The sequence below is a fragment of the Punica granatum genome, chromosome 1, assembly GCF_007655135.1.
Source record: "Punica granatum isolate Tunisia-2019 chromosome 1, ASM765513v2, whole genome shotgun sequence".
In the NCBI taxonomy this organism is placed as follows: Eukaryota; Viridiplantae; Streptophyta; class Magnoliopsida; order Myrtales; family Lythraceae; genus Punica; species Punica granatum.
The window spans coordinates 14735710-14748008 of record NC_045127.1 but is presented as its reverse complement, the minus strand read 5'-3'; the positions used below and the strand labels follow the sequence as shown (position 1 = coordinate 14748008).

Sequence of the window (12299 nt, the reverse complement as noted above, 5' to 3'; positions counted from 1 at the left end):
TCTTTTAGGCTCGGTTTTTTGGGAGTGCCGTTCCTGAAACAAAAATACTGAAATATAATTATTAAAAAATAAGTATTGATTTAAGAATAAGCAAAATTGCTTGGAAAGTTATAATTTCATACTGTTGAAATTAAATTTAATACTTAAAATAGAAAATAAGTAGAATAAGCTTATATAAACACTTATTGATCTACATGAGAAAATCATGTTTTCAACCACTAAAATCAACTAAACCATGATTTTAGAATAGTTCACCAAACATTATTTTTATTTAAAAATCAATATAAAAAGTACTTATGCAACCACCACCATACTCCCAAACTAAACTTTTACACTTTGCTCCATTTTACACGTATTTCTTCTACTTATTTTAGTATATTGAAGAGAAACCATCCAAATTGACTTATTATCAAACTTGGTGGAACTTTATAATAGTTTACATTAAAGTGGAAAATTCCTTGAAATTTTCGTCTTCTTCACAGACGCGATTTTGTTTGTCATCTTCTCATTTGACAGCTACAGTTAGATACGTCTCTGAGAAAAAGCAGGTTTCATTTACAGAATTATGGAATTGAAGCACTCTCTCTCGTGCGTAGATAATATGATATTTATGAATTAAGTAGTTCATTTATTTTTGAAACTTTAAATTGTCTGAAATAGTTATAGGAATAAAAGTTGCCTTTTTTTCCTTTTTTTTATTCATCAAAAGTTGAATTGAATATATTTAATTATTCCTCTTAATAAGTTTATTAAAATAAAAATGAACGACTTTTTATGAATTAATTAATTTAATTATTTCTGAAACTCTAAATCACCTAATAAGACGAATTAGGAGTATGATCAGAAGTAGCTTCTTTTTTCCTTTTTTATTCATTGAAGCCCGAAAAGAATATATAATATTTTTAAAAAATTTATTAAAAAAATACGTTGTTTGTAATGAATTAAGGGTTAATTACACTAGTGGTCCAAAAAGTTTTAATGATGTATTAGGTTGGTCTAAAACGTTTTTTTTTTGTTACTTGATGGTACAAAATGTTTCAAAGTTGTAACATGATAGTACAAACCGTCATCTCGCCATTGACGCCGCCAAGCCATCCTTTATAAGACTGTAAATTTTACATCATGTAACTTACGTAAAACATTTTGTACTATTAAGTTACAACTGCAAAACATTTTGCACCATCATGTAACGTCCCACAAAAACCGGTTTTGCACCATCAGCGTCGGCTTGATGGCGTCAATGGCGAGATGACGGTTTCTACTATCATGTTACAATTTTGAAACATTTTGTACCATCAAGTAGCAAAAAAAACTTTTTGAACCAACTTGATATATTATTAAAACATTTTAGACAACCAGTATAATTTACCCATGAATTAAATAATTTATCTATTTTTAAAATTTTTAGTTACTTAATAAAACAATAGAAATCGAAATTGTTTATGTCTTCCTTTTCTTATTCATTAAAACACGAATAGAATATGCAATATCAATAAAATTAATTCATTAAAATAAAATTAATACATTTCTATCAATTAAATAATTTATTTATCTTTTAGAAACGTAAATTTCTTAATAAGATGAAGTAGGTGTACTGAATTACTTAATAAAACGAAATAGGTATAGGAATAGACGTTGGGTCTTTGTTCCCTTTTTTTATTCGTCGAAATTCGAATATAATATATAATATTTAAAATAAATTTTATTTAAAAAAACAGAGCACTTTTTATCTATTAAATAATGTAGTTATTTTGAAATTTTAAAATTGGTACAAGAATAGTAATTGTTTCTTTCTTCCTTTTTTTTATTCATTAAAAGTTGAATAGAGTAGATAATATTTGAAATGAGTTTATTCAAAAATGGACCTCTTTTTAATTAAATGATTTATTTATTTTTAAAATTTAAAATTGGCTTAGGAATAGCAATTGTTTCATTCTTTTTTTTTAGACATTGAAAGTCAAATAGAATATATTATATTTAAAATAAATATATTTATAAAAGTGACCCACTTTTTATGAATTAGATAATTTATTTATTTTTGAAACTCTAAATTACTTAATAAAGTAGAATAGGTAAAGGAATAGAAATTGTTTCTTTTTTTTTAATTATCGAAAGTCAGGAAGCATATGTAATATTTAAAATAAAATTATTTAAAAATGGACTGTCTTTTTGTGAATTAAATAAATTATTTATTTTTAAAATTCTAAATTATTTATTAAAACTAAATACATATAGGAATAAAAGTTATTTTTTTCTTCCTTTTTCAATTCATCGAAAGTGGAATAGAAGAGATAATATTCAAAATAAATTTATTTAAAAAGTGAACCGTCTTCTTATATGAATTAAATAATCTATTTATTTCTAAAATTTTGAATTGTTTAATAAGCAAAACATGTATAGAAATAGAAGATGTTTCTTTCTTCCATTTCTTTTATTCATCGAAAATCAAATAGAAAATATAATATTTAAAATAAATTTATTTTAAAAAGTGGACCATCTTTTGATGAAGTAAATAATTTATTTCATTTTTATAATTTTTAATTAAGCAAATTAGCTATAGGAGTAGAAGTTGTTTGTTTCTTTTTTTTTATTCATCGAAAGTCGAATAAAATATATATTATAAATAAAATAAACCTATTTAAATAAGTAAAATGAATGACGGTCGCGAGAGTACAAAATTCAAATCGTACTCTCCCCAAGATCCCCGAAATTCCTCTAAGTTTTTATAGATAGATAGCTAGACAGCTAGATAGATAGATAGATGTAGAATATAGATATAGACATGTAGATAGATATATACATATGGTTGTGACCAGCAATTAGTCTATATACCTGGTAAGCTGGTTGCTTAATTTTATTTGTAACATATCCATAAAAAATAATTTAATTTATAACATGGTGGTCTCATGGTAGAACTTCAGAAAATGTCGTGGTTGTCTATTTGAGATATGATTTGCCTGAAAATTACACATAAAAATATTTAATTTAGAAGAGATTTTGTATCGGTACGATAACTAAAAATTTGGAAATATAAGGAGTTGATTACCACCATTTTTTCCAAAAAAAAAAGCAGATGGTGTAAAAGAAAAACTTTTGTGATCTTCGTTTCAAATTTGATCATCCCATTACACACTGTCAATTTCTGCTGTTCATTTTTCTCACGCATTTCATGGTTTCATACACCACATGTGGCGCCGCTCTTTGCTTGCCTTGCAATTAAACATAAATAAAATCTGAAAAAATATTTTAAAAATTAAAGAAAAATAAGGAAAATTAAGATGTACGGCAACTTCTAGCATAGGCTTTTCTAAGCCCCGATTGACGACCCACACGATGGACACCAGCCACCGCATCGCCATTCCCAGCGCCAGTCAGCCCTATCACTAGCACTAACACTGCGAACACGGTAAGGACCGAGGTCTGGCCCTGAACAGAGTCTGTAGTCCCGAGCCTTACAGCTTGTTTGAATACAAAGGTGTGGAGGGGGTGAGGAAAGGAAGAATAAGGATGGATGGGAAACCAAGTCTTGGGGAAGGATAGTGAAATTCATGTTTCAAGGATGAGAAAGAGTGGAATAATGTAACGTATCATTTTGGTGAAAAAAAGTAATATTTTCAGATAAATTAAATTAAAGCATTTTAAAAACTTTATCGCTCCTAATTCCATCATTTTGGTGGAATATAACTTTTGTGAGGTTAGGAAATCTCCCCTAACCTTTTAAAATAAATAGTCAAAATTGGGTTGATTAATTCCACCTCTCCCCTTCCTATCCCTTCCAGTCCCTAATATTCTCTTAGCATAGTGATAAGAGTGGCTGACGACCCTATAGTTGTTGCTTATGCCGTCAATCACGTTCGGGAAAGCTTTGGTCGAGATGTGTTCTCCGACCCATGAGATGCGACCTCGAACAAAAGTGTTCCCAACCTTAGTCTCTGGTCCACGTGGTGGCAACGGGCTGACTACCGACCCTATAATTGTCATTGCCCCGCGAATCTCATATCGATTATGCAAGCTGAAAATATGAAATTTATATGTAAGGCCTAATATCTAGCACTTTTGAGTGATGAACCTATAATTGCTACATTACCATGAACCTATCATTTCATTACGCTAACTTCGAATGAGGTCATTCAGCTTTCCAACAACAAAAAAATCTCGTATCTCCCATTTGCACAGCCGATGTGGGATTCACGGATAGTAAAAATAACAATAGGATTTGATCGAGGCGTGGAAAGCAGTCGATCAAGACTGCACTTCTTATGGAGCTGAGACCTGGCCTCGATCGAGGCTTCCCGAGCCCCTTCCCTGATGATCCTAGTCGGTGGTATTAGGGGCAGAAAATCCTATTATAATTTGAAGCTCCTCCTGAATGAGGGAAAATAAATATAAATAAATCTGCTGTATATGCTAATTAATATAAATCTATACTTCTCTTTGATGTGCACATCACTCGTGTTCCGAAATTCCAACGTACAATTACCATCTCAATCCTCTGCGGTACATTATCATGTCCTATCGAAGAATATAGCCCCAAACGAATCTGGAGAAACATCTGGGTCAAAAACGATCATAGCCATAGTCGTTACCCTCGTAATTGTATCCTGCTTCAGATAGTCATTCCCATAATACTGATCATTCCCGTATTCTTCTCCTTCTGCATATCCTTCCATTTCATAGTCTTCCCCTTCCCCTTCCGGTTCATCTGTTCTGTCTGCCTTCTCGGATTCAAGCGCTCTCCCGCCTTTTCGGGGCATATCCTCATCACTGTTGTTTGATTCAGTCTTTTGCTTCTTCGTGCTTTCGGGGGCTCCCTGTTTCAAGAGAAGGTAGAATAAGGGGCATGATAAATAAATTTTACCACATCAGAAACTCTGTTGCAAGCGCTATCGGAAAGTCAAACGAACTTACAGTTTCATCAAAGAGCTTGTCCAGCACATCATAGTTGATCTTGGAACTGAGCCTCTGCAGAAATGACCCACTTGAATTAGAAACCACTCTGATTCATCTCTACTGACAGGCAAAGGCCTTTTGACTTCATTATGCATTTCCATGCATGGTCGAAAAGTTCATGAGAGACATGAGAAGGACTATAGTGCATTAAGTGTTTGCCTGCAATTCACTTTTTCCATGAAATAAGCAAATTCTCCACGGCAATAGTGTAACCATTCTTTGTGCTTAACTATGACCAGGAAAGATTCGATTGTAAGCTCTAGCAGCATCATCACCCAAATAGCTGTTATACAAACAAAACCCTAGCAATCCAATTTTCTTAGAGAAACAAGAGCCTATCCAATTTTCTCATATCCGGACTAACAGCATTTCTTTTCGAGTGCGTAGCAACAGACCTTCTTAATAAGCATTTGGCGGGTGGCTTCTGCAGCAGCTTGAGCAGGAGTTGCGTTTTTCTCTTCAGCAGCTCGTATCTGCTTCTTTTCCTGCAGAAGATAAACAATCAAAATAAAGAAACAGATAAAGAAGGCTCGTTGACTTTTTCACTTCAAGGCATTTACGACAACTTTGAATAATAAAATCCATGGAGACATATACATCTGCGTACATATAACACTAATTCTGTTTTGGGCTACTGCTACATCCATGGATTTCATGGAAAGATAGACTACAAATCTTTTCTAACTAGCTTCGGCCTACTCCTGCCATTTTCTTTTTCCATGTAAAACAAAGATTAGATCATCATGCAGGACACTGGCCACATTTTAATCTTTGAATAAATGTAATCTATCCTCGAAATTTAATTCAATTCCTGAAAACGCAAGGGGCATTTAACACTCAAAGAACAGTTCAAACTGTGGTTAACATTACAGGCACAGCAAGCTACTTAACCATTTTACCAGATTGTTGCAGGAAAAAGATGGCAACAGGAACAATGAGAATGTCTGTCATATAGAAACTTTTCTTCTTCCCCCTTTCCTTATTCATACATTTTATTTTCCAGAAACACTATCAAATATAACCCAGATTGGTAGAAAAGGCGAGCAATAATGCAGCGGGATAATTCTGTTTTCGGCTACTGCTATATCCATGGATTTCGTGGAAAGACAGACTTCAGACTTTTTCCAACTGGCTTTGACCCTACTCCTGTCATTTTCCTTTTCCATGAAAAACAGAAATCATATCATCATGCAGGACAGGAGCAACATTTACATCTTTGAATAAATGTAATTTGAAAATCTAAGGGGCATTTAACGTTTATTTACTTGTTGGTAGGAAAGGTGAGCAATATTGCGGCAGGATAAATGGCACCTTTTTAGCTTTTGCAAGAGCTGCTGCAGTAGCTGTGGCAAGTTCCTGTGCAGCTTGCAATTCCTCCGGAGTGCCTTTAAAATTGGTGGCACAAGCTTCCCTTGCTGCTGCCGCTGCTGCTTCCTTAGCTGCTTGTTCCTGCACAGAAAATATGCATAAACACAAATTACTGATTGAACATAAGCCCATGATACCAGAAAAGCTGACTGTACTTCTCTCCGCAATTTCTTGCTAAGTATCTTTTTTTGTATGGAGAATTTGTTTTTTTACAAACCACTGAAATGCAACATGTAATAGAATGGCCACATCGCCTCGAGATATTCGCGGTTCATTTTCTCCCAGATAATCTTTTTATAATTTTTTTCCTCCTCATTGTGAAGGTAGCCATCAACCTGCAAAGGAAGGAACATTAAAGACCCTGCACTAGCAACAGAAGGCAAAAACACCAGAGCAAAAGCTGATGAAGTCACCCATGCTTAAACTGATTAAACCCCATGGGGTCCAAACGTGAATTTACTATCTATAATCGAAAAACTGAATGGGGATTCAGTAATAAACTGCACAAGTTTGGTCCCAATACATTGTGTGCAGAAAGCCAACTATAACCCCTAATGTATCTGAAGAGAGATAGCAGTAGCACAATATCATGATATGGAACTCTAGAAACGAGGGTTAAATAATCATTATATGCACATAACATAGAAGAATCCTAAATTAATCAGCCCATGAGAAGAAAATTCATATTTCTCAAGCACGTATTTGAAAATTTTTAGGCACCCACAAGCTTGAAGCTTTTAAAATTTTCCAAATCACCGGTAAAATCCTAGTTCTAATTTTAACAACAGGTTAGAAACACAATCCTTCGCACTGCAGTGTCCACTTATCTTCAGTAAGAGAGAAGTAGAGAATATCAAATGGACCTCGACATCATCTATGTCAGAAAGGGAGTCTGATTCATCACCAGCATTCGTGGTCATATTATCTTCACGATGTGATCCATCAAGACCTCCATCCGTGGAGCTTGGGTGAACTGTAAGTAACAAGACTCATGTTATTCATTCAAGAAAGCTGATGCAGACTAGAAAGTAGAAACTTCCTGAGAAAGGGGAAGGATGAAGTGTAGTACCAGTTTTTCTAGTGTCAGTTTGCGACTTTTCTTTTTCGACTCCAGGAAAGCTGTTCCTCTCTTTCTCCAACTTTAAAAGAGTACAACCAGAAAATTGGAAAAGAAAATGAGAAATCAACCAAAGCAACCCCACCAGTTAATTTCTTAAAAGCCATGCTCAGTTATGTACGCAACCCTACCAACAATTATTTTCCATTATACTTGCTGATTACAGCGCTCTATCATTAGCAGCAGGGTAACAGAAGGTGAATTATTTAGTGGCTCTAACAATGCCTGTCATATGGTTGCCTAAATAGCGCCTAATCGTTTAGTCATAGGAACAATTCTTGTTAAGACCCTATGACTCGATTGAAACCCCAGATTCATACTAGTATACTAACCAAACTCGATTCATTTTCCTTTTCCATAGCAGTCAACGTTGCCCGTTCCCTCTCTGCACGCTGAAAAGCAGGAGGATCTGATCCTCCCTCAAGACTCCCGGAAAATTCTACAAGCTAAAATAGAACATAACTCATCATATCATAAGTTAAAACTGAAACCTAGTGTGTTTGGTTTTAGAGTTGAGTAGAGTTGAGTTTTGATTTTAATTGGATTGTAATGATTGTATTGTTGAATTATGAGAAAAAGTGTGAAAAAGTAATGAATAGTTGAGAGAATTTATTATTAAAAATTGAATTGAATGGTTAAAAAAATTGAAAAAAAAGGAAAAAAGAAAATTTTTAAAATCGACCCTAAAACCAAACGAGTAAAAAATTCCAGCAAGGATGGTGAACTCACTTCGTTGTAGCAAGATTTACAGAGCCCAATCTTATAGCCCGGGGTGTTGGTACCCTTCTGCTCACATAGCAATTCCCTTGAGTCAGATATATCCAATCCAATATTTGTTTCTGTTGCAGAACCTGTTTCATCAGCCTTTGCATTGGCATTCAATTCCTCGATCCAGTAATAAGAGGAGACTAGGGATCAATTTTCAAGAGAGAGATAGAAACCTGATTATGGGGGACTGTGCACCACTTCTATTCGATGCATAGTGCCTTTTCAGTTCCCCATAGATACGAAAACAGCACGTCACGCTTCTCAAAATACAATTGTCAGTGAAATGCCAAGAGATAGCTGATTTTGCGTTCTCAAATTCAACCAATCGCTTTGTCAATGTTGCTTCACGGACATGCACCAGCCTTAGTTGACGAAAAAAAAAATTGCAGGTCAATATTGGATAGAAAGAATAAAGACAACAGCATGTTAAGCGCCACATAACTAAAAGCAAAAGCCACAAATTCTAGACCATGGCAACGTTAGGTAAAGACAGTGCAATATCAGCCAAGCAATCCAAGAAGATAGAGTAATGCTCAAATAATTATTAATAGAGTTATAACCACATTTCCTTCCATCAATTGTTTCTGAGCAAGTCCCAGAGAAACGAGGTGTAATGCGATGGCACACGCTCTAGCCTGGTAATCTAAAAGTTCCATGTTCAATTCTCGTGCTGAGACTAACCGTGGTCCCTCATTAGGTTTTCTATTTCCTTGTATTAGGGTCACATGCCTCCCTTGTAACCCCCGAAAAAAATAAAAAATAAAAATGAAAGGCACACGTACAAATAGGCTTCATAGTGGCAAATTTCATTAAAATGACTAGTCAATGATGGTCTGAATGTAAATATATGTTGTTTTTAATGATGTAATTTAAAATATATTGGGTGCAATGTACTGAATGCTAAACTTGCAATAAGATATCTGGAAGAATTTGATATTAAATCCATAGCCTATTGTAGTACCTTTGCAACATTAGTATATGAACACCATCCAACTAATAACCACAAGTAGTTCTAATTATATGGAAACTAAACGATATATATTTTGGAAATATAAAATGCAACGAACTGCAATCGCTGAAGGAAGAGAACTGGAAGTCTGACTTTCTTCGATGGACCAAAACAAAATTACTACTTACGACATCAGACTTAGAACACTTCAGGCCATATGCAAGTGCAGATAGATATACTGCTGCTCCCCACAAACCACTGCCTCTCCTCCCTGTCTGTCATAATTACATCTCAGTCAGCATTCTTAAAACCAAATTATAAAAAAGATTACACTGACATCAAAACCGAGCGCAATTAAAGGAAGATGCAACCTGCACCCAGTCCTAGCTACATCATTGTTTCTCCCCCCAGACAAACTTGAAAAGCACATTATAATTTCACATACTTGGTTCAAAGAAAACATGGAAACATGTCCAAGTTAAAATTATATATTACCATTAATAAATAGGTCGCACAATTTTTCCATCATTTTCCAATTTATTGTGAAAGCAGCCAATGCCAATCGTATTGCATTAGAACATTCTTCAAGTAAAATTACTCAGCTAAGATTTAAATCCTGGTTTACATGGATGTTAAACACATTTTAGGTTTAAATTTACACATGACACAACGGAGAGTCCTTACATGTTGTATATTTATGAATGAAGAGTGAAGGATCAAAAGGCTTTTGTATGATGCAGTGTTCCTCAAGCCAAAGTGCTTTGCATAGCTGCACAAACACCGCAACTAGCACATAACTGCAAAACACAACACATTTCAGATCCACGAAAAGTTTTCTGAAAAAAAATAATCTGTGAGATGAATAGCTTCGTCACACATTTACCTTTAACCAATTTGAGAAATCAATGAACAAATACGGTAATCTGTTTTCCCTGCAAAAAGGAATTAGAGAATAAGTGACATCATAATAACCAGAATAAAACATCAGCAGCAAGATATAGAACGATAGAGTTAATGGCTTCTTGTCTGAGCCTGTTAAAGCTCCAACTAAATTCTCCTCCTTGTTTGAGGAAGGTAGTAGACCTTATTTGCACAATGAGGAAGTATGTTCTAATTTTTCCCCGGAGATTTAGCTTTACCAACAATTAAATTAAATATGAAAGAAACACAATGGCATGACTAAAGATAAGTATAAAAGTAGAATATCTTACCGACATGCAATGTAAACACAAGCAGCTTGAACTAGTTCTGATCTATGCTCTCTGATAAAATTATTCTGAAACGCCATCTTCACAGGTACAGAAACTTTTAGGTTCATGCACCGATTGCATCAAACAAGTAATTGGAACAAGTAAATAGATAATATATACTCTGTAGAATGCCAAGGCGGCTTTCAATATGCCCTCAGGTTGTTGATCCATCCCTAAACCACAGCACAAATTCTTCATGCCTTCCTAAGCTGTAAAACAATTTTTCAGTGGAATCTTAAAGTGTATAAGCAAAACACATGCTTCTTTGTATTTCATAAAAAAATGCTTAAGCGGGTGCTATGCACGGTCCTAAATGAAGTTTTCAATTAATCATAAAAGCCAAAAACGATCGCTTACAAAGACATGACGGAACGACAGCAAAAAAGCAGAGATGAGGGGACCTTTAACACGCAAACGACCTATGCCTAAATTTACAGAAACCATATAAGCAAAACATAATAAGTCATGAGAAAGAGCCCACAAGTATACAGCATTGAGCTACTATCTTCTGTGTCAAAAGCAAATCACTGTTTTGTCCAAACCGTGTATACTAAAGACGATATTGACCTATTGTATTATAAATTGGAGGATCCTGAGAAGCAGAGCTCTTAGCAACAACTTCATCACAAGGAGGCGCATTTATTTGTTTCTCTTTTTAGATTTAACGAATTCCGCCATTCAGGATACACAGGTCAAAACTAAAGAAAGGACAGCAATCATGTATGACACTCAACTGTTTGAGCAACAAACAAGAAATGATTATGACATTAGGCTGGCTACTAGGAAAGAGAGAATCACCACTGTCTAATGTTCTTTCTCTTGAAGCAGAACAATCGCTCCTGACAAAATTTCCTGATAAATGGCTCTACAGAGAAGTGAATAAAATTAGATGAGGACCGACGAAGAGGCAAATTATTCAAGAGAGTGTTGTCCTACTACAAATAACAAGATTTCAGCTCAAACTGCAAGAACAAAGCTAAATAGCGATAAACAAACTTCGGGCAATCTATTAAAATGGCCGAAACAAAACTCGAACTCTGACCATAGAATATATATGTGCAAAGTTTCTCCCTTTATCAAAAGAAAACAAATGAAAACTTGAAAAAACACATCATCTGAATTATCGCCATGGATGCACCTGTCCTGCCCCACCTTTTATGAATGTAGGTTCCTCAGAGAAGTAAGAATCCTCCAACACCTTCCCGCACTCCGAGCAGCAACTGGAAATTCAACGGATAGATTTTAAATTTACCAGCCAATAATACACTCATTACAACCGCAGCAACCAGCCGGAAAAAAATGCGCAATTATGTTTGGCAGAGGCAATATAATAATAGAACTCACAGCGAGCTGTCAAAGGGCCGGTTCGCCATGACCACCTTCGCGCAGTGGCTGCACCATCTCTGCAACTTTGTGCCGCTGTAGGAATGGCAATGGAGCAGGTCAGGGCGGCTATTTGAATATTCGGACCTGACCTGCGCCCTTGACTGCCCTGTGTGCGGTTCGGGTCCGACCTGCCCTGACCTCTACTGGCAGCACCTTACTGGGGAAAAAAAAAAAAAAACAGAGAGAGAGAGAATTTTGAGTCTCAAAGCAGACAGCTCTACTGCTCGAGAGCACGAGCAGAGAGGATCGAGGTGAGGGGAAGACGGAGAGCCCGAGCTTATTACGTGTGGAATCCGCCCAAATACCAAATGGAATATATATGGTGCTTTTAGTTCTAGAATTAAGGAGATTTAAGTTTTAATTTTAATTTGGCTGTAACGATTTACCTAGTCGTAAGAAGGAGCACTAGTATTCACACAATCGCGGATTCAAATCCCTATGAGGCCACTTCCTATGACTTGCCGTGTTTAACCATTCTATGTCGTCGGGATGCATGAGACTCGTGAACTAG

The 12299-nt window shown here is 35.3% G+C and overlaps 1 protein-coding gene across 1 annotated transcript; it reads right to left on the bottom strand.

The window, feature by feature from the left end:
• Positions 1–4370: 4370 nt before the first annotated feature.
• LOC116203717 (transcription factor IIIB 60 kDa subunit-like) lies at positions 4371–12083 on the bottom strand. The gene is made up of 19 exons (XM_031535606.1): positions 11747–12083; positions 11541–11622; positions 11201–11267; positions 10760–10827; positions 10523–10606; positions 10364–10440; positions 10028–10084; positions 9837–9949; positions 9306–9423; positions 8377–8565; positions 8165–8333; positions 7768–7881; positions 7388–7457; positions 7182–7291; positions 6573–6653; positions 6262–6399; positions 5346–5435; positions 4909–4962; positions 4371–4811 (listed from the first exon to the last, which is right to left on the bottom strand). Exons 1-19 carry the CDS (start codon positions 11773–11775, stop codon positions 4506–4508), a joined length of 2016 nt encoding a protein of 671 aa, XP_031391466.1. The 5' UTR covers positions 11776–12083; the 3' UTR covers positions 4371–4505.
• Positions 12084–12299: the final 216 nt, after the last annotated feature.

Excerpts from the sequence above, each read along its gene's own strand:
- LOC116203717 (XM_031535606.1), bottom strand. The coding sequence starts at position 11,775 with ATGGCGAACCGGCCCTTTGACAGCTCGCT. Across the intron at positions 10,441-10,522 it reads CCGCCTTGGCATTCTACAGA|ATGGCGTTTCAGAATAATTT; the intron begins GTATATATTATC and ends GTACCTGTGAAG. Across the intron at positions 4,963-5,345 it reads GCCAAATGCTTATTAAGAAG|AGGCTCAGTTCCAAGATCAA; the intron begins GTCTGTTGCTAC and ends TCATTTCTGCAG.